The sequence below is a fragment of the Grammomys surdaster genome, unplaced genomic scaffold (genome assembly GCF_004785775.1).
Source record: "Grammomys surdaster isolate TR1022 unplaced genomic scaffold, NIH_TR_1.0 181, whole genome shotgun sequence".
Taxonomy (NCBI): Eukaryota; Metazoa; Chordata; class Mammalia; order Rodentia; family Muridae; genus Grammomys; species Grammomys surdaster.
In genome coordinates this window covers 3611326-3633187 of record NW_021604626.1, presented here as the reverse complement: position 1 = coordinate 3633187, position 21862 = coordinate 3611326, and the positions used below count along the sequence as shown (strand labels likewise).

The window sequence follows — 21862 nt, the reverse complement described above, 5'->3', positions numbered from 1 at the left end:
GATGCTGGTAGAAGTTCAGAAAACCGGGCCACATTCCTGAGTTTCAGATGGGAGCAACGTCTCTGTAAGAAATTCTATATTCGCTGGGCGGTGGTGGCGCATGCCTTTAATCCCAGCACTTGGGAGGCAGAGGCAGGTGGATTTCTGAGTTCGAGGCTGGCCTGGTCTACAGAGTGAGTTCCAGGACAGCCAGGGCTAAACAGAGAAACCCTGTCTCGAAAAAAACACACACACAAAAAAAATTCTATATTCATGTTACTTTCTGGGAAACCATTTGTCCAAGCCCGGTGGCTAAACTGAATGCTTTCTCTTGCCAGTTAATTATGACAAGGATTTTGGCCACAGCAATGAGGGCTTTCGTGCAGGTGCAGGTGCAGGTGCAGGTGCAGGTGCAGGTGCAGGTGCAGGTGCAGGGGACTATGCTTAGACTACAGGGTGGACTGAAGGGTAGCATCCAGTAGGAATGTATCAACGCCGTCTGCTCAGAGTCCTCTTGAATCATCTCTGTTGTGTCCCCTCCCTGTGAGGGACTCTGTCTACCTGCAACAAAGCCCCTCCGGTCTTCCGTTTCAGACACTGAAAACACAGACACCCACTTGCTAATCACTCACCGTAGCAAGTAGATCAAGGTCTTTTGAGGGGTCTCCTGAGTGGCTTTCGAGGGCCCCTTCTTGCATGTGCCTTACCTGCAAGCTACTATCCAGTTTCCAGTTGTGGTGTCTTTAAAGTGGACAGAACACTTAAGAGTCACTTGTAAAGCAGTCCCCGGGCTCCAGCTCCTCTCTGCCTCTCTCCAATATTGTTCTGTCTTTCCAAGGCTTTCTGTTAAAAGAAATGTACATAAGAATTTCTCTTTTTATAATAACATGGCACTGCTTTGTATGGTACATATTTAAATGATATAATTAAGATTTTAAGTACAATTGGCATAAATAGGTTTAGAAACCATTCAACCAATAAGCATGCGAGCCCTCTGCCCTCCAGCCTGGCCTTGGCCTCTGATGGAGGGAGCAGGTGGGTAAGGGAAAGCTTTCCTCCATAGCCAGTGAGAGGCTCCTTCCTGCTGGTCCTTTTCTGTTAATTAATGTCCCTGCCTGCTGCCAGCCTCCTTCACCTGCCCCAGGGAAGGAAATCGGTTCCTCTGATCTGCCTGCTTCCTGTACTTTTGGAAAAATGTGGAATCACTCTCTGTGCCCCAGGGCCCAGGGTTGTGGCATCTGCACTTCCCCCATTAATTAACCATAGCTCAGTGCATCTGAGAAAACAGACCTCAGGGCTCCTGGAGTCTTCCACCATGGAGACTCTCTGTCATTAGCTGGCAAAGGCTGAGGGGTAGGCAGGCAGCAGGGTGGTCACAGTCACCACAGGGTGGCAAGGTGTGCTGGTGGCACATACACCAGCACAGGCTTCACTAACAAACGCACTGTTGTCCTTTGGCGGCTGAGAGACTTTTCCCCCTGCAGGGTTTCTCATTTCTAGAAGTGGACTTATACACCATCCTTCATCAGACCTAGGCCCATCTAATTCCTCAACAGGATCAGGGCAGTTAAAGACAGGATTTTCCTGTCTTCCAGAGGCTAGTTGTAAGCCAGGACTAACTATCCAGGCTAGAACAGACAAGAGGCCTGGTGAGCAGAAATTTGTCTTAACATATATATATATATGTATATGTATGTGTATGTATGTGTATGTATATGTATATGTATGTATATGTATATGTATGTATATGTATATGTATGTATATGTAATAAAACACATATGTGTGTATGTCTATGTATATGTGTACACACACATATATATATGTACACACACATATATTTACATGTATGCACACACACACACATTTGTCTTGCTATCCCTTCCTTCCCAATTAATAGTTTAATGCCTTTCTGTCTGTCTATACTGGTCATCTGTTTTTCTATCCACCATCTACTTTTTCTATTCATATATTCATGGGGACACTATTCATAACAAAGCTGGCCTCATCTCTCTGACATAAGTCAGGGGCAGTTCCTGAGAAGGTAGAGTTACCGTATGAGAAAGAAAAATGGCTCTTACTCTCCTCCATCCAGGGGCTACCACAGTGTCTCACAAGGGGCAGGCCCCATCAGCCTAAGTGCCATTATCTCCCGGCAAGCTGCAGGTACCATGGCTACCGAACAAAGCAGAGCCGGTTGGGACGGCAACATTCAGACTCCGGGAAGGCTCACCTTTGAAAAAGGTCACTCTCAGGGTCTTATTGTCACACAGGTTTGTTTGTATTACACTCGGAAGTTCACGTTTTTAAGACTCAGAGCACACATGGGTGACAAGTGGCACTTGGTCCTGTTCTCCTAGGTCTGTCTGCCTTACTCTGCCAGTTGGAATCCTTAACCACAGATGTCTTGGAACTTATTCCCACGGAGGAGTCCTCAGCTGTATTCTGTCTACACTTTCTTCTTTTAGAAAAAATGCTTTAAAAGATTTATTTTTATTTGTATGTCTCTGTGTGCCACTCACATGAGGGTATCCACAGAAGGCAGAAGAACATGTCAGATCCCCTGAAGTTGAGGTTGTGGGTAATTGTGAGCTGCTTTATGTGAGTGCCCAACTTGGGTTCTCTGGAAGGACAGTGAGTGCTCTTAACCACTGAGCCATCTCTCCTCCCCAGCACTGGTGTGAAGAGTGCACACCAGCACACCTGGCCCTTTACATGGGTCCTGTGCTTGTGCAGCAGGCATTTCACTCACTGGGCCATGTGCTAGTCCCTGCTTTGCTCAACTTTGATGCCCCAGTCCAGCGTGTTGAGGGGAAGCAGTCCAACCCCTCCTGAATAATCCTGCCACACAAAAGGCAGTTTCCCAGGTCCTTCATGTCCACTGGGTGAAAAGGCCTGTTCTCACTGTGCCGTCAGGCTGTGTCCCTGCTAGGGAAGGTTTTGGTTCTGTTTTTTGGTTCTGTTGAACACTAAATGAAACCGAACAGGTTTGTCATACACTTGCATCTCAAAGCCTGCTTTGAGTGAGCAGAGGGTACTTGAAGACAACTTAGACCTAAAGAGGTCTAAATGATTCAGATGCCTTCTGCCCCTACAGACATCTGGATGCTTTTAAAAGAGAAGCCCACCCACTCAGGGTGTGACCATACAATGTGGAATTTAGATGAATGTTTCTACTCTCTAGTATAATAAAGATGCACCCTTGGAGTCTCAATGTGTGCCTCTTTGCTTAATGGAATTTACACAGCAACTGTAGCTCTCAGCATGGGTGTGGAAAGTAAAGCTTATCACAGGATCTATTTCAAATAGATGCGATAGATACCCATCGTGTGCCGGACAGGCAGTTGTCTGAGGGAATGATTTTTTATGAAGACTGTATTTTTGAAGAGAAGATCCAGACCATAGAGCATCCATGGAATGCATTTGCATAGAAACTATTCTGGAAAACAGCCCAGAGGCTGTGACTGCAATAGTAAGCCGGAGAAAGGCCTCGGCACATCCACTAAGCTCCTGCATGGTGGTAGTCGTATCTGGTTTACCTCAAGCTGTAGGAGAGGTAATGAGACCTAGCAACAGAGCAGGCATCCTGGGGCTCAAATCGAATTCTGGGTTGTAAATATGTGTGTGTGTGTGTGTGTGTGTGTGTGTGTGTGTGTGTGTGTGTGTGCAGTGTTTTGGATAGTGTCATAGCCTGGCAACTCCTAGATACAGATGGCTTGCCAGCTATTGGAAAAGTCTCCTCAGTTACCTGTCTTTCCCTGACTAGAAGAATGAGATTTTTTTTTTTTTGTGGAAAGGTGGCTATCACAGAAACCTTATTACATGGCTGAGGAAAATAGGGGGCATGTATGAGCTGGCTGAGCTATGTCAGGGGACAGTAAACAAGATGGAAGCTCAGGCAGGAGATTATGTTCTTGCCCATCAACCCTCAAACACACACACACACATATCCACACACATCAACAGAAACACATGCACACAGACACACAGAGACAGGCACATACATGCAAACATGCACACACAAATGCACACTCAGACATACACATGCAACACACACAAATGCACACACACACACAGACACATGCATCCACAGAAACACATGCACACAGATACACACAGACAAGCACATACACACAAATGGGCACACACAAATGCACACACAGATACACACACAGACACACACAGACATACACATGCACACATACAAATGCACACACAGACACACACAAACACACACACAGACACATACATACACACACATAGACACACACAGAGACAAGCACACACACAAATGCACACACACACAGACACACACACAGACATACATATGCACACACACACAGACATACATATGCACACACACAAATGCACACACAGACACACACAAACACACACACAAACACACACATGCACACACACACAAATGCACACACACACAAATGCACACACACAAATACAGACACACAAACACACATACATGACTACCACCACCCCCACCAGTAGAGGTTGGCAGTGGTTTTGGAATCCAGCCCTAGGTCAGCCTATATGACTTCCTGTATGAGCACAGACCTGTCAAATCCTTGTGATAGTTGATTTGTTATTTAGTTACAAGATTTTTCTGATTCACTTGGTTGACTCCAGTGTCTCACTCTGCCTTAGAATGGCTTTTGAGAACAATCCGAGAAATTATTTAATCTCCCTCAATACGGTGTATAGCCCAAGGGATGGCCTGTCTGCTTGAGTTTGCAGGGGGTCTCCACCGATGGTGACATTTCTGAAACCATGTGTTCTGTGAGGCTTTTTCTACGTAGTACTGGCAGGCATAGAGCTTGCCCCACCTAACAATGACTTCAGTGGCCTTCCCAAAGTGTCATATATTCAGAATTACAGTAGTTCACAAGACTTTCTCTTGCTGTAGTACAGCCTGACACTGTTAACAAATGCTCATCCAAATACCCATTATTATGTATTCCCTGACATAGGAACTCCAGTTCAAAACTTCCAAATGTTGATGTTTCCCAAATGTTCTAGCCAAGGTTCTAACCATCCTTATGGGAGATGTGGCAACATATAAAAGCCCTCAGGGATGCTGGGCACGGAGTGAGTGGTGTTTCCATCATGCACATGGGTCAACATCATGCCAGCCACCGGATCTGGGTCTGTGGATTGGAAAAATTGTTGTCATGAGCATGTTCTGCTCATCAAAGGAGTCCTGCTTTCTGTCTTACACCAGGTTTCTTGGTCTGGGGGAGCAGGACAGAAATCTAACATCGGCTCTATTTCCACACAGCTGGTAGGGTTTATCGGGAGGCATTCAAGCCTGCAGGTTTGATCACGAGGTGACTTGCAAATGATGATGATGTAGTTTAATACTGAACTGTATCCATGGGGGACTGCCTGTGAGATTACAGGGCATCTTCCGAGGTCAATAAAAGGTGGTGATGGTGGTGGTGGTGGTGTGTGTGTGCATAAGTATATGCATGTATGTATGCATATGTCACATGATGCTGTCTAGGAGTACAGGAAAAGGAATCTTCTGATTAAAGAGTTACACGGTAGGAAACAAGTCATCACAGGCACCCCAGAAAAGCCATCACACCTTACCGGAGAAATTGGGGGTTCTTTCTTAGGGTTCTTAAGTTTCATTAAAAAAAAAATTAAGAACAGATACAAACCGGCTTAGGGACAGAGAATGCACTCAAATGAAAGCATACAGACAATTTGTTAATGTTTAAAAGGAAAACCCCTTCACTTTGGCAGGTAAGCTGTAAGTCTTACAGGGAGGGAAATGGAGCAAGCATGGACATGGTATGGTTGCCCATCGGCACAGACGGACTTTAAGGAAAGAGAAGGAAGCCTAAAGCATTAGTTAGGGAATTTTAAAGCACATGTAGACCCTGGCCAGCAACCACAAGAAAAAGACAGGGGAAAGGCAAAACAGCATGGCTCAGAACACCCTACAGACCCAGTGTACCTCAAGGGTGCTGTACTCGGAGACAGGAATTCTAGGGAGAAAAAAGTCTATTATCTTGAAGTGAACCCACCTTCCACAGGGTAGACCCGGTCCAGACTCCTAAAGTAAGGTAAGCCCACCTTCCATGGGGTGGCCACCAGCCAGGTCTTTGACCTGTCCCACAGGATTAACCCTAAGTGGAGACAAGGACCTGTCCCCACCTGCAGACATATTACAGGGCTTTCAAGGAGCCACCTGAAGTAAGCTTAAACAAAGCATGGAGACTTCTATGTAGTTTAAAGCTGATTGCCTTTAGCTGGGGATGTCTCTCAGCTCACTTCTAATTTATCCTAACTCTTCTGGCCTGTATCCCCGCAAGTGGCCTGTGTCCCTGCACGTGGCCCATGTCCCTGCACGTGGCTAGCTCTTTATCCCCCTGCTCCACTCTGGCCTCCCTTTTCTTCTTCTTCCTTGTCTCCTTTGATTCTTTGCCTCTGCTTGCATCCCTCCTGCATCTGCGCCTGCCCGGATGTTCCATTCCATACTTCCTGCCCTAGTTATTGGCTGTCAGCTCTTTACTGTAACCAATCAGCAGTAAGATAACGCCTGCCCCATCTCTGGTTGCCTAAGGCATTGAAAGCTGCCTGACCTTCATCTTTTGGACAGTTGTGGAAGGAGGAACATTTACACATTGAAAACACAGTGATGGGTTATAGAAATGACAATCCCAGAATTCTGTCAGAACTCAGGTCTCTGCTGGCACAGAATTAATAACTGAAAATACAGAGACATGCCTTAATACAATGTAAGGAAAGTTCACCCCAACATTGAGACAGATTCCATTTTAACACATATGTGCATGTATGTGTCCATGTGCATGTATATGTGTTCATAAAATTCCGTTTTGGTCATTTAAGGCTAACAGTTGTCCCAGAGGCATGGTGATCACCCCAACAGCTTATTTTGGACTGTACACAAACAGGCATTTGATGTTTGGAAAAAGACTTCTTTCTCTGGCTCTGCCCACCAGCTTGAGGGCATTGTCTGGCTAGTACAGTCTAAGACACAGCAAAGCTTCTTCAAGACTTTCTGCATTTGCTTATATTCTGTTGCTGTCACCCAGTGCCTGAGGCTGGATACTTTATAAAGAAGAGAGGTATATTTAGTTCACAGCAAGTCTAAAGGTTCAGGGTCAGGCAGCCCCATTGTTTGGCCTCTGGTGAGGAACCCTGTGGCTCTATTTCCACACTAAGTGGTATTACATCAGGCAGAGCAAATCACGTGATGATACAGGAAGCCAGAGAGCCTCAGGCTTGCACTTTTTATAGCAGTCTCCCGACAGTAGAGTAACATCAGACACCAGCATTAACCCCTTCTAAGGGCAGCACCTGGCGGCCTAGATACCTGCCATACTGGGGACTCAGTCTTTCCCACAACACTCTTACAGGAATAAAACAAATCTAACCCTTAGCACCTGGGAGAAGAAGAGCTCAACAGGCATTGGCTGGGGGCTGCCTTTGAGGGCCACAGCGGGTTCTGCTTCTGGGGCTGCAGAGATGTCAGAATGTTGGTCTATTAGAGCCTGGTGGGAGAAGATAGACAGCAGATCCTCAGAGTTTGTATAGACAGGGCTTCCTGATGAAAGCATTCAAGGGAGAGGGGTCACAAGGGTTCAAGAACAGGGGTGGAGCCACGCCAGGAGGGGAAGAGCTGGACCACGAGGCTGTTTACCATCTGTGGATTCTTGTTCATTCTGACCCACAGGGAAAACCAGTCACCCCTCTGGGTAAATGACACTTGAAGTGATCACAAAAGTAAAAAAATAAAATAACAATTTGAATTGCTGAAAGATTGCTCAAGGGACAAATTACAGGAGGACTTACAGGACCGTTTTTTGTTTTTGTTTTTTTTTTTCAAAGATGCTTTGATACAAACCACACTAAATTATCCTTAGAACTATTGATTCTGAGAAAGTCCAACTCAGCCAAGAGTTCTGAGAAGAGGTAGGGGGTGTTGTGATAATTTTAATCATCAAGTATCAGTCATACAGGTTTTCTTTATGTCTGATGCATTGCAGACATTGCTGGGGTGCTGGGCCCGCTTCTGGTCCATGTAGACTTTAGCCTTGGAGGGAGTGCCCTGCCCCCTCCCTTCTAGGAGCTGACTCCCTCAGGAACTCAGAGTGGGCTCTGTGTTACCCTGAGGTGGAATAGGAGAGACCAGTCTTGGTACCAAGATCATTTGATTCTTTGATGCATTTTCCTTAGAAATGATGATTGATAGCTCCTGTGACCCTGGAACACTCTGTCCTGGGAGTGAGGACTCTCATGGGAGGCCTGGGAGGCCCTCAGAACCTCTGTCTGGGTCGGCTGTTTGTTGATACCTATATTTAATAGTTTCAGAGGGGCTTGTGCCTCAGGCAGTTCCATCCCTGGTGGGACCTCCAGCCAACATGTGTGTCTTATAATTCTCCATCTTGGCTTACATGGGCTTTTCAGTGTTTCTGGGAGATTTCTTGAAGGACAACTAACTTAGTTGAAAAGAAAGTCTCCTTTATTTTAAAGGAAGGAGACTGAAGTCTTCGTAGCTTCTGTCTCCTTTATTCTTAACTATTGATGAGTTCTTAACGATGGAAAGAAATGCATCAAAGGAGAAACTGGTGTGCAGTTCTCAACAAAGCCTCTTCCTTCTTGCTGGGACAGCTGGACTCCTCTCCTGGAGTGGGGTGCAGCTGGGAGGGGGCAGAACTGAGACAACAGCCTGGGGGCAGAGTTGAGACAACAGCCTGGAGGGCTGGGGGTGGAGCTACAGTTAGTGAGAAGCCAGACGCTTGTAGAGGGTGCACACACACTCAGCACCAGGAAGGTATCACTATTGAGGCATCAACTTTATCCTCCTTTCAGGCAGCCAACACACACCAAGGATGGGAAACACCAAGATGGGAAACAGCAGCCATGTTCTTTCTCCTGCCTCTCACAATGTGTGTCTCCTGTCACATTGAATGTGCACCATAGGGGCTATTCTCCCAAAGCCAGTGGAAGTAAGGGCCATGGTCCTATTATAATCAAGTATGTTGGACTCACTGTGGCATGTCTTTTTGAGGATTCTACCTAGAAATGACCTATACTTCTCTCTCTCTCTCTCTCTCTCTCTCTCTCTCTCTCTCTCTCTCTCACACACACACACACACACACACACACACACACACACACACACACACATATGTATATTCAGATGGTTTCATTGCATGAGATTTCTCCACTATTTATAGTTTCCATTAGCACTGTTTTATTAAAGAATTGTCCGTTGTTGGGCATATAGACTGTGAAGTGTTCCAGAGTGAATGAATGTATCTGAATTTGACTGGTATTCCTGTGATGTCAAGGCATGTATCTGGATTTGACTCATATTCCTAAGTTCTTATGCTAGCACACCATTCATGATATCTAAGGACCTGGAACAGCACCACCAGGCTTGAGCACTTTTGTGTCATAGGTAGATGTTAGCTGTAAAATTAATGCTTATTCTGCTGTAGTTGTAGTCTCTGAGTCTTACTGCCTCTGTCTGCTAACCTAGGCCTAGTCCTGGAAGCTTCTAGCTTCTGTACAATATCTAATCTAGGCCTAGAATATTGTCAGCCTCTGAGACTTGCTGCTGAATAAACTCACCTCTTCTAGTTCTTTCTGAACTCTGGCTGGCTGGTTCAACTGAGCTGGTTTGGCTCAAACAGGTTTCCACAATGACTGGTTCAATCTGGCTTCCGTCTCTCAGCATCTTCTGAATTGCTCTGTTTGGCCTCATACTAACTTTGGCAATCTGTTCTAATCTTCTGGATCCTTCTCATTCTCTGGCTCATGCTGTCTTCACCTGTGTCTAGCTTGTTCTCTCTCTTCAATCTGTCTCTGTACAGCTGTCCCAGTAAAACTGCCTCCTCTCTCTCTGTACTGCCCCTTAAGTAGCTTCCTTTTCCTCTCTCTTCCTGTGAGAGTTGAGCATATCCTTTTCTGTCAATCTCTCTCTGATTCATCATCACTTTGCCACTCAATTAGACATCACTTTCAACCATGGGTGGTTCCTTCTACAAACTAACTTTACCTTCATTGTTGGGATTAAAGGTGTGTGCTAAGGGCTGAGCCACACCACAACCAGAAGCAAGGTTGTTGGTTTTTTTTTTCAGTAAATAACACAATCTTGGGTTTCACAGTGTGATCAAATATCCTGAAACAATTAATCGCAGTCTTTGTAGCAGCCTGTCCATTTAATCTGAATGTAGAACCTTAATTCCTATGCAAAATTCTTTTAATCGGCTTTCTAAGTCTTTCACACTTAGCTGGGAGAACATTATCTTCATACTGCGATTTTAATTCTAAGCCATTGCTTTCTTAGTTTCTCCTTTATTCTTGGATCCTCTACTCTCTGGTTTTCTTGACCTTGTTCATTATTTTTAAGAATTGGTGGCCTTCTGTAGCCCAAGGTGCTGCTCATGGAGCCCTGGGATGAATGGCCAGCCAATAGCTGCTCATGGAGCCCTGCCCTGGGATGAATGGCCAGCCAATGGCTGCTCATGGAGCCCTGGGATGAATGGCCAGCCAATGGCTGCTCATGGAGCCCTTCCCTGGGATGAATGGCCAGCCAATGGCTGCTCATGGAGCCCTGGGATGAATGGCCAGCCAATGGCTGCTCATGGAGCTGGGATGAATGGCCAGCCAATGGCTGCTCATGGAGCCCTGCCCTGGGATGAATGGCCAGCCAATGGCTGCTCATGGAGCCCTGCCCTGGGATGAATGGTCAGCCAATGGCTGCTCATGGAGCCCTGGGATGAGTGGCCAGCCAATGGCCAATATGTGAATGAGTTCACAGCTCACACAATTCAGGTTTCAGATGATGCTCTACAGGGTAGGCTTGCTTGGGGCCTTGCAGGAAGGGCTGGATTTAGAGGAAGGCAGAAGAACATGTACTTTCAGGAAGAGAAGGGGGAGAAGATGATAGCTCAGGCTACCCTGGTCAAGGTTAGTTGTGAGGAGAGTCCAGAGGGACAAGTGAAATACAGCCTAGACTAGCTGGTGCCGCAGCTTAGACCTTACAGTGTAGTGGTTCTGTGCAAGAAAGTGACATAGAGGTGACACCTGCTCCTGTGTGGGATACACTGGGAAGTCACCTGTTTGTGTGTGGGATGTGCTGAGGTGGTACCTGCTCCTGTGTGAGATGTACTGTGACAAAGAAATACTACAGAACCAGGGGGCTTCAAGATCCACTTATTTGTTCATTGAACCATACTTGTCACAACCCTGTTGACCAGTGGGGACCTGGGAGACACCATCACCTCTTTCCTATTGGGGTGGACCCACATAAACAAATCGGGTATGGTGGCAGATGCTTGTACTCCCTGAGGTAGGGAAGCAGAGACAGGTGAGTCCCCAGGGCTCTCCTGATAGCCAGCCTAGCCCAACCAGACCTATGAGAGACACTGCCTCAATAAACAAACAAAAACAAGCAAACAAACAAAAAACCCAAGGTAGATGGCACCCAAAGATGGCTGAGATTGTCCTCTGGTGTCCAAACATGGACACACATGGGTATGCATACCCCCATATGCAAATATACCTATACACACATGAGCATGCACACTCCCATGCACACACAAGAATGAATGAATAAATGTAAGTAAATAAATAAGCAAATGAATAAATCTCCTTCAGAGTCTGGCTGTCAGGGGCTTGAGTCTGGTTTCCAAACAAATTCTGAGTGGCCTGTTAAATTCCAGCGCCCTTAAAGAAATATCCCTCTGTCCTTCTCTGCAAGCCCAGTCTTCCTGGTGATAACCTCTGCCAAGCTTGTTACCATTTTCTACCATGTTGTGAATTGTCTGAAAATTCAGCTGGAAAACCCAGGTTCCCTCGGACAAATCCGTCTGGGGAGCCTCCATGCTAAAGTCAGGCTTTGAACAGACTGGGAAAGGCAGGGACCCTCGGGCCTATGTGCACACCGCTTATTCCTCAGTTATGACTTGAACTTGGCTCTTGAACTCTCTAAAGAGAGAAGTAGTATTTCCTTCCGGTTTCCCACTGAGGCACAGAAGCCTGGGATGAATGGCCAGCCAATGGCTGCTCATGGAGCCCTGGGATGAATGGCCAGCCAATGGCTTCTCATGGAGCCTTGGGATGAATGGCCAGCCAATGGCTGCTCATGGAGCTCTGGGATGAATGGCCAGCCAATGGCTGCTCATGGAGCCCTGATTGCTGTCCACACAATTCTGACTGTACACACAGCGTGCCCTGTAGCTGACTGACGCGTCTTCTCTCATTCTCTGACCAGGAATCTCACGTCATTTCTGCTGAAGTTGGAGAAAAGTGTGAAGCCATAGGCGTGAGGCTCCTGCACCTGGAAGATCAGCTTCACAAGGCCATGCACAGTCACGACGAAGCCCTCTTTCATATCCTTTCCGTCTTTCGAGAATTGCTTTGCAAAAGGAAGTCCAAAACACACAGCGCTTTCCCATGCCGCGGCAGGTGAAGGCGACTGGATGATGATGTTATCTGTAGTCTGGCACGTTTTGCATCTGTTAGCCACAGAGTCTGGACAGGCACAGAGGGAGACCAAGGCCAAGTGGAGGCTTTGGAGGGTGCGAGGATGGGTTTTTGTGGCATAGAAGAACCAGAAAGAAAGCAATTTTACTGGCTCACCTCCTTAAGGTCCTTTTCAATACCAAGAGTTCTAAAGCCTTCTTTGAAGTCTTTTGTCCTGCCTTCTGCAGGTCATAGAGTGGGGTGTATAAACTAGCCCTTCCTTCGTGGGTGCCTTCTTTCTGATATCTAACACATACACATGGTTAGGCTTCACAGAGTCCTCCTTGGTTCTGGTAATCATATTTCCTTGTACTAAACTCAGTATTCTATGCCACACAACAGACACCTACATCAAAGCAACACATGGGCTAACTTGTGTGTACAACAAGAAGCATGCATCCCCGGCGACGTGTCCATGACCTTTGTCACTGGGGAGCTCTTTGGAAGAGTGTGGGTAGATTCTGTCCTAGTTTTATTTCTAGGGGCTGTGATAAAACACCCTAACCAAAAACAGCTTAGGGGAGGGAGTCCAGGATGCAGTATGCAGTCGCTCCAGGAAGCCGGAGAAGGAGGTAGTGTGTGTGTAGATCACTTGAACTTGAACTCTTCCAGGGGTCATGGTGTCTATGAAATAGGACAGTGATTATTACCAGGTAATAACACAGAGCAAAGACTGTGGTAGTGGTGGGGTTTGTCCCAGGTCTGCCGGTATGGGGAGGGCTTGGTGCAGCCGAATGGGGCGTGGCTCATGTTCTAGGTCATGGTGGGAGGGTGTGGCACCTGATGATGCCATCTCTGGTGCTGGGAATTTATGATGTAGCTTCTTACATGTTTGGTGGCTCAAGAAGTAGAGATCTCAGGCCAGAAGTAGGTGGTATTAGACCAGGCATAGGACCCTTGAGACCTGTCTTAGTTAGGGTTTTACTGCTGTGAACAAACACCATGACCAAAGCAATTCTTATAAGGATGCATTTAATTTGGGCTGGCTTACAGGTTCAGAGGTTCAGTCCATTGTCATCAAGGCGGGAACATGGCAGCATCCAGGCAGCCATGGTGCAGGAAGAGCTGAGAGTTCTACATCTTCATCTGCTGGCCTCTAAGAGAAGACTGACTTCCAGACAGCCCATGCCCACAGAGACAAACCTACTCCAAGGCCACACCTCCTAATAGTGCCACTCCCTGGGCCAAGCATATACAAACCATCACAGGACCCATCTTTAATGACCCGTTTACACCAGTCAGGAGCTGCCTCTTAAAGGTTTCACAACCCCACAAAACAGCACTACCACGGAGAACAAATGTTCAAGCCCTTGAGTCCATCCAGGACATTCCATACCATGCCACTAGGAGCAGAAAATACTGGATTGGGTAGTGAGTCAGCCTCTCCTTGGATAACATCTACACCACAACACACATTTATCCCGACTTTCCTCCGAAATCCGGACCATGTTCCGTGTCACTGAGCGAGAAGAGTATACAGAGTGTGTCTTTAATCTGAAGTAGCACTTGGATTCCAGTATGACAATGGGCCCAAGACAGGAAGCCATGTTCACAATGCTCCGTGGGGTTCCGTAACAAACAAAAGCTGTTGTTTCACATTAGAATTTATCAAGGCATCCAAAGAGGCTGCAGGAATCCCCTAGCCAAGCTCTGGCTGGTGTGTGTTTTCGTTTGTGATCAAAGGCACAGTGCTGAGTGCAGCTGAAAGGAAAAGCTCGCAACTAATAACACAGAAGAGGAGCGCGCGGTGAGGGTGGCGTCTTAGGCGCCCAGCCAGAACCCACTGCGCATGTGTAGCAGATGATTCGGTTTTTAATCCAAGTCCACAGTGGAATGTGCTGACGTAAACCAACCGGGGACACCTTTCTGGAGGACTTGAGTCTCAGATGCTGTGGCTTCCCATTCTTCCCAGTGTAGGGCCTTATCGTATGCCACACACCTGCAGGAGCAAAGCAGGCGATGTACCAGCGTGCCATACACAGAAGGGGCGGGCTGGGGGACAGGCAATATGGCAGGGGCTTCTAAACCTTCTGAACAGTTCCTGCACAGTCTGTCGGTGTCAGAGCTACAGCAGCCTGCTGGGTGGGAGAGGAAGGCTGGGCTGACAGATCTGAGGACTGAGGAGAACAGGCTGCTGCTCTGTCCTTCTGGCAGGCTTCCTGAGTTACAGGCATTGTGAACAATTCAAACCATCAACCGAGGTGACCGCTCTCGGTTAACTGGGAGAGCAGGCGGTGGGGAGGAGAGAGGTGCCTCTGGGGAGAGGATTGGGATGTGACTTCACACTAGGCACGCTGGGGATCCATTAGCAGTGGTCTGAACCTGAGGTATGATTTCACAGATTCTGGATTCTAATTAGCAGCTCCGTTCCAAAATCCCTCTGAGTCTGTGTAACTGTTCCTCCCCGTTCAGAAGGCTTCCACTGGAAAGCTTTTAGGCTTGGCGAATTGTTAAGCAGGGTTTTGTCCCCCTCCTTTCTTTCTCCTTTGACTTCCATAGCTCACTATAGGAGGAGAGGAAGCACATGGTATTGTGGCATCTTTCAAAGCCCCAGGCAGTTCTGCCAGCCTCTGCTGAGTCATGGATGAGCAGGGACCAGGCTGATTCTATTTACGTGGTATTTGCATCCCTGTCCAGAAGCCTCTTGGGAGCCTATTCTCTCTGCTCATTGGAAATGCACGGTGCCCAGTTGATTCGTCTTGCTAGTCTTGATGGCACGCAGAAACTAAATGTATCCAGGCTCATGAATAAACGCCACAGCCCCAAAGGGCTCCTGTCTGGTTCCACTTTCCAGTGTGTAGCCTGAAGAAGCCAAGGTAACAGAGCCGAGGGGTGATTGCCCTGTCTCCTTGGAAATGCTCTTTTGCGTCTATAACCAAAGTGCAGGAAGGACATCTGTGAAGATCTTCAGTAGGAGAGTGCAGAGCCAGGCAGGCTGCTCTCTGAGGCACTGTCATGCTCAGCTGATGGAGGGCGGCAGCCATGTGGTTCCTTCCCCCTTCTGTTGAAGTCTGGGTACAAAAAGTTGGAGCAGACAATGTGCACAGAGCAGGATGGCACTGCTGCCCATGGGATACAGTGTGAACTCAGCATCAGGTTGGTGACACAGTCTATCTGTGCACAGAGGTCCCTTTGTCACCAGTGGAAAGGGACTGGGTCAGGTGTCTCCAGGCCCTTTGTATCTTACTCAAAGCATCAAAGTTAATAGATACAGGTTTGCAGAAGTACCAAGAGTGCTTTCTTCACAGAAAGGCGATAGCACAGGCTGGAAAATGTGTGTTCAAGAATGACAGCAGACATCATGAGTGTGGGTCCACAAGGGGCCTGGTGGTCATCTCAGGGTTCTTTCTATAGGGATCAAGAGGGGGGTATTTGGTTACTAAGGATGTAGCTTGTGTTCTCTATTTTAACCGTCATGGTTTAAGTTATATATCCATCTCTGTCGTCTCTCCTCACAATGCATCTGATGTCAATCATACGCATGCCAGATTACGCATAGGCCTACAATGGAAAATAGGGGATTCTCCCTGAAAGTGCACTTTGAGGACACAGTTTGCTTTATTGTACCTGCAACTAAAACCATCTAGGCCCTCCTAGTGGGATAGTTGTTAAGGAAATGAGAAACTGATTTTATTGTTCAGAGAGGACAGCGCCTGCAGCTCCAGGCAGGTGGGGGTTCTAGGTTGGTAATAGATTGTTGTGTGCATTATGTGCGTAGCACTTGCAGATGAGAATCCTAGAACATTGCTAGAAGAAAGCTGTATGCACAGCCCAAGCCAAGCGGAGTCCCAGGTTGCTAAATGATTCCCTACGCTTGCCTACTTCCTGGATATGGATAGGGTTTTTCTCCTGACTGGTCAGTTTTCTGCTGTAGTCCACATTGGCTACAAAGGATCATGTATTGCCTTTAATCCCAAGCTACCTGGGAGAGTGAGGCAGGAGGTTTTCAGGTTCAAGGCTAGCCTTAGCAGCTTTCTGAGATTCTGTCTCAACATAAAATATAAAAAGAGAGTTGAGACTCCTGATTCTCAGAGGCGGGGGTGGGAGGGGCCATGTGGAGGAGAGACGGGGGGGGTGCTTTAATCGGGATATAAAGGAAATAAATAAAGCAATTGATGGGAAAATACAACAGAAGAAGAGCTGGGGTTGTAACTCAGTGGTCAAATGCTTGCTTAGACTGCAAAGCCATGGGTTCAATTCCCAGTATCCCCTTCCCCCAAAAACATAGCAGTGTAAAGTAGATCAGTTCAGGTGACTTGAAGGCCTACTGTGTGCACATTTATATCTTTGTGTATATGTGCACATTTTGGTCAGAGGTTGGTATCAGATGTTTTCTTCAATTGCTCTCAACTTTTTTAGGACAAAGCCTTTCACTGATCCTGGGAACTGCTACTTCAGCTAGCCTGGCTGGTTAACCAGTCTCAGGAATCACCCCATCTCTACCTCCTCAGCACTGCAGTGACATATGCCACGCTGCCTGGCTTTTTTTAGGTCGTGGAACTGAGGTCTCCATGCTTGCACATCCAGTGTTTACCAACTGAGATATCTTCCCGGCCCTGAAGACCCTTTGTACTTTTCCTAAACTGTCAAAATGGCCGCTAGGAACCCCCGTCGAAGGTGAAGCATTCCATTCCTAACATACAATCCATAAAAAAATTCCTGGCCTTTGCCAACGGCTGCCTTCCCAGATAGTGTGGCCTGACCACTGCATCCCAGCGGTCTGAAGACTCACGTCTAGTCAACAAAATAGACATTTCAACAAATCAGCTGCTTGCCTTGTGAGTGCTCTAACCTGAGGTGACGCATATGGCCTTGGGTTCCAGAAGTAGTCGGAAGATGCCTGGGTGTCTGTCTTCTTGACGTGTGGTCATTAATAGAATGCTTTGCTTAGACACCCCAGATGCGTGGCAGTGCTCTGGGGACTCTGAACCCAGCTGTTTAGATTTTGTGAGACTCACATGCCAGCTTGGGGACTTGTTCTTGCATGGATGTAGTCAGTTCTAGAGCTGGGGTTGGATTTCTTCCACACTTGGATATAAACCATGGTCATGTGTGTCAATGGACCTGACCTGGAGCTTGCTGTATTCCTGATGCTGAAATCCAATGGCAGCCTTGCTCCCGTCCACAGCAACCTAAAGATCCTTTGAGGCTGAGGCTGGAGCTTAGTTGGCAACGTACTTGCCCAGAATGCACAAGCTCCTGAGTTTGATTCCTGACACTCAGAAGGCTGCATAGATGGTTTGCACCTCTGATCCTAGAACACAGAGGCGGAAGCAGGAGGGTCAGAAGCTCAGGGGCAGCCTCAGCTTCATGGTGAGTTTGAAGCAAGGAATGGTTGAGATCCTGTGTCAAAAAAAGAAAGAAGGAAGAGGAGGAGGAGAAGGAGAAGAAGAAAGGAAAGGGAGGGGAGAGGAGAAAAAAGACAGGACAAAGAAAGGGGGAGGGGAAGGAGATGATCCTGGTTAGATTATAAAGATGGTTTGATTTTTTTTTTCTGCACAGCAGTGAAACAATGTTACAGAAATATTTTTTTCAAATGCATGGTTTAGTGTGGCCCCAAGTCCACGTCTCTAGCCTCGTCCTCTGAACAGCAACATCAGTGAGACAATGTTACAGGTGCGTGGTTTTGTGTGGGCCGTAAGCGCACAGCCCTAGCCTCGACCTCTAAACAGCAGCTCGGCCCATTTCCCATTACGTTTCTCTTGTGGTGCATTGTAGCTTCTCCTTTACTGAGTCCAGAGTTGAATCCTCACGCCCAGCTTAGCGGTACAACCCTGCAAGGCCGACCGACCTGAGCTACATGGCAAGAGACAGTCTCCGAACAAAACAGCCGTTGAGTCCTGTACTCCTTCCCTTCCCCCACACACCATCCCGGAGGCGTCTCTCAGCATGAGGCAGCCTGCTTTCTGGATTCTTTGCTCAGATTGGTTATCAGGGAGATATTCTCAGCACCTTTCCCCATTAGAGTCGTCTGTCTTTCCACGGCCCTGGGCTCCTCATTAGTCCCTTTGTCCCTAAGTGATCCTCTGTGGGACAGCAACAGTACTTGGCTGAAGTGCTGCCATCTCTCTGGAACTCTCAGCATGGCCAACATGCCGTCCATATGACTTTGTGTTGGCTCTCTTGTCCCTGTCAGGTGTTTAGACACCACCAAGAGCCAATTCTTGGCTGCCGGAGGCGAAGGGGGACACCCGACACCCAGTAGAGGCAAAGCAACAGTCAATCTTTTAAATGAGAGAAGAAAAGAGCGAATTCCTGTCTGCACACTCCTTTCTCCGAAGCATAGAGTCAGACACGGTTGTGAGGTTTTCTCTGACATGCAGATGGATTTAAGCATGATGTGCATGCACAGGCATCTGAAAGGCATGGGAGACTTAAGTGTCTACCTTCCAGGGCCACTGTCTGGAAGATACCACATGTGTCCTCCTGAAATAGTTTTCTAGCCATAAATGGCTCTTATCTCTGGAGTATTTCTTCCAAAACTATTTCATAGAACTGCTCTGTAACTGCCTGCCCCCAGTTCCATGTTTTATTCTGGACTCTTAATTTCAGCACACATCAACCATTTTACACACACATACACACACACACACACACAGAGAGAGAGAGAGAGGGAGGGAGGGAGAGAGAGAGAGAGAGAGCATGAACTTTTGTAAATATGAGCATGATGTTTTATTAAAAGATTTGGTTTTTGTTTTTAAGTGTGTGTGTGTGTGTGTGTGTGTGTCTGGGTATGTGCACATGACTCCAGGTACCTGTAGAGGTCAGAAAGGGTGTCACATCCCTGAATCTGGAGTTGCATGTGACTCCAGGATGTGTGTGCTGGGAACTAAACTGGAGAGTCTCCTGCAAGATCTCTCTGAAAATTCTCTCTTGAATTGCAAATTTCTGCAAATGCTCTCAGCTTCTGGGCCATCTCTCAAGCCCCTATGAATGTGATTTTAATTGTGTTAGTGATTCTTATGCCAAAGGCTTTATAAATGATGTTTTCAGGCATCGTGCTGGGAAATAAGCCATAAGCCTCATGGTGCCTTACAAAAGGCGCTCTCTCTCTCTCTCTCTCTCTCTCTCTCTCTCTCACACACACACACACACACACACACACTTACATTCACACACAAATGCACACATACACACACACATACACACACACACACTTACCATTCACACACAAATGCACACACACACATACATGCAACCTTAGGCCCCTGCCTCTGTGACTAAGCTATGAGAGTCTGTATCTTACAGATGGGACAATTAAGTACACATGATGTAATTTTTCCAGCTTCCCAGGGGACTCACATTCTCGGATCCCATCTTACTGACTCTTCGGTACAATAATGGAAATTATTATGTGTGAAACTGATGTGTTAATTTAATTTTATAATTTAGTCTTTTCCTCTGGTGGTTTTTCTGTCTTTAGCCTTTTTTAGTTTGCTCTGTGGTCCCAGAAGTTTCTGAGTGACACCTTTTGGCTTCATGACACATTCCCTGTAAGACTCTGTCATCACTTGGCAGAGTCTAAAGTGCCGTGTGAGCCCAAACCAGTGTCAAAGGTAATCAGAGCCCAGGACATTGTCAGGACCACTGTGTATTCTGCTTGCCCCTTACAAGAGACCAGACCTGTGACAAACTGCAGCTTGGTGTTCAGTCTGGGACACAATTTTGGCTTGTCTGAAGTCACATGATTCCCTCTCTTCCCCCTAGAGATCATGAGATCTTTCCTGAGGTCTGGAGGAATGGAGAAAAAAAAAAACTTTCTACAGTAAAACACAAAGGCTCTCTCTTCACTGGAGCCCTTCCTCTCTTGCTCTACACATACTACCCTCGTTCCCCTCAGGTTCAGGCAAAGATGGCGGCCATCCTGGGAGTGCACGTACAGCATGCTGAAACTTCCAGAAGTATCTAACTTTCTAGGGTGAATTGGCATGTGTGTTTAGGAAAGGCTCATTTGCATAATTCCTAAGATCCCCAGGAGTTATTTATTCTAAAATTTTTATTAATTAGACCCCACAGGTGTGTGGCTCTCTTTGGACCCTGGTCGACATTGAACGTGTGGAGAACAGCGTTACAGTCCAGGTGGCCTGTGGCCTGCTTGGTCTCTGCTCTCTCCCCAAACCCAGCTTCCTCCATGTGTGACCCCATGGTGGCTTGACCTCACCTGAAGACTTTAGCATAGTCAGGCGCTATCAACTTGTTTCTCCTTTCCTATTGTCTCTCCCCGATGAGGCTGTGTTCTTTGGTGTCTCAACTCAACTCTTGGTGTTTTGACAGTGGCCCAAAAGGAAGAGGCAGAGGCTCTGGTTATGTGGGGACAGAAAGACTACTGTTGGTTAAATGTTTTGCTTGAATGTCTACAGAAGTGATTCCTAGGGAGCTCTTATCTGTCCTGTGTTATCACTTGCTGAGTTCTTGGTGGCTGTTTTCTTCCCAGAGGAAACCACTTTACAGATTAAGAAATGAATAGCCCATGTATGCAAGAAGAAACAAATCTACCAACCCAGATAGGGGAAGAGCCTTTTAATGGGAAAAGCCTTTTATTCTATACTGGACAAATGGCTACAGCTGGAACCCAGGGTGAGGTGGAATCCAAAGTTAGCCATTCAGAAGAAACAGAGTTTTAAAGAGCTTTGTACTTGGGACTGGAGTGACCCTCATGAGCAGGGACCACAGTCCCTGACACTGAGCCAGCTGGCTCATAATGTCAAGAGCATGCACACTTGATGTTGAGGGTCCCTCTTACGGTGGTTCCATATGCTAGGTTTTGTGAGGAGACTCTGATCTCAAGCACCTTTCCTTTCCAATCAGAGCATTTTGATGTGATAGTTGCCCACCCAGTGTGGGGACTGAGGAGCTCTGTGGCCACACTGTCACACCTCACTGAGAGTCAGAGAGATGGGTTAGACATCTATTTCGGCTTGGTGGCTGAGTCTTTCTTCAAAGTTTTAAAACCAAAATTTGAACGTTAATAATGTTGGAAATTTGCACCAATGCTTAATCTCTGGAGTTCGGAAGGGTGTGAAGCTGCGATTCAAATGTCAGTGTCCACCTGCTCTCCGGAGGCTGGCTTGCTCTCTCACAGGCCCAGTGGGGGCTGCGGGAAGCTGGAACCCCTCCTTATGCACTCCTTAACAATGTCTACAGTCTCTCCAGGGGGAGCTCCAGATGGTGAAGGAAACACTACAGGCCATGATCCTGCAGCTCCAGCCAACAAAGGAGGCAGAAGGAGAGGTCTCAGCTTCCTGTTCGACAGCTGGCACTCAGGAAGCTGAGGCCTGAGGTGTGAGTGTGGAGTGGGGGCTGGGCAGGGGTGTGCCACATGGCATCAGGGTGGAGTGGGGAGTTGGAGAAGGGGCAAACCTTATG

At 47.2% G+C, this 21862-nt stretch overlaps 1 protein-coding gene across 4 annotated transcripts in view; it reads left to right on the top strand.

The window, feature by feature from the left end:
* Disc1 (DISC1 scaffold protein) overlaps window positions 1-21778 on the top strand; it is a 208513-nt gene extending 186735 nt beyond the window's left edge. For 2 of the 4 annotated variants that reach the window (XM_028767739.1, XM_028767737.1), the window contains 2 exons: window positions 12246-12363; window positions 21639-21778. In XM_028767739.1, coding sequence (XP_028623572.1) covers window positions 12246-12363; window positions 21639-21775 — 255 coding nt within the window. In that variant the 3' untranslated portion in view covers window positions 21776-21778. The remainder of the gene's footprint in view (window positions 1-12245; window positions 12364-21638) is intronic. The other 2 variants (XM_028767738.1, XM_028767741.1) reach the window with 1 other exon arrangement.
* The last annotated feature ends 84 nt before the right edge of the window (window positions 21779-21862 follow it).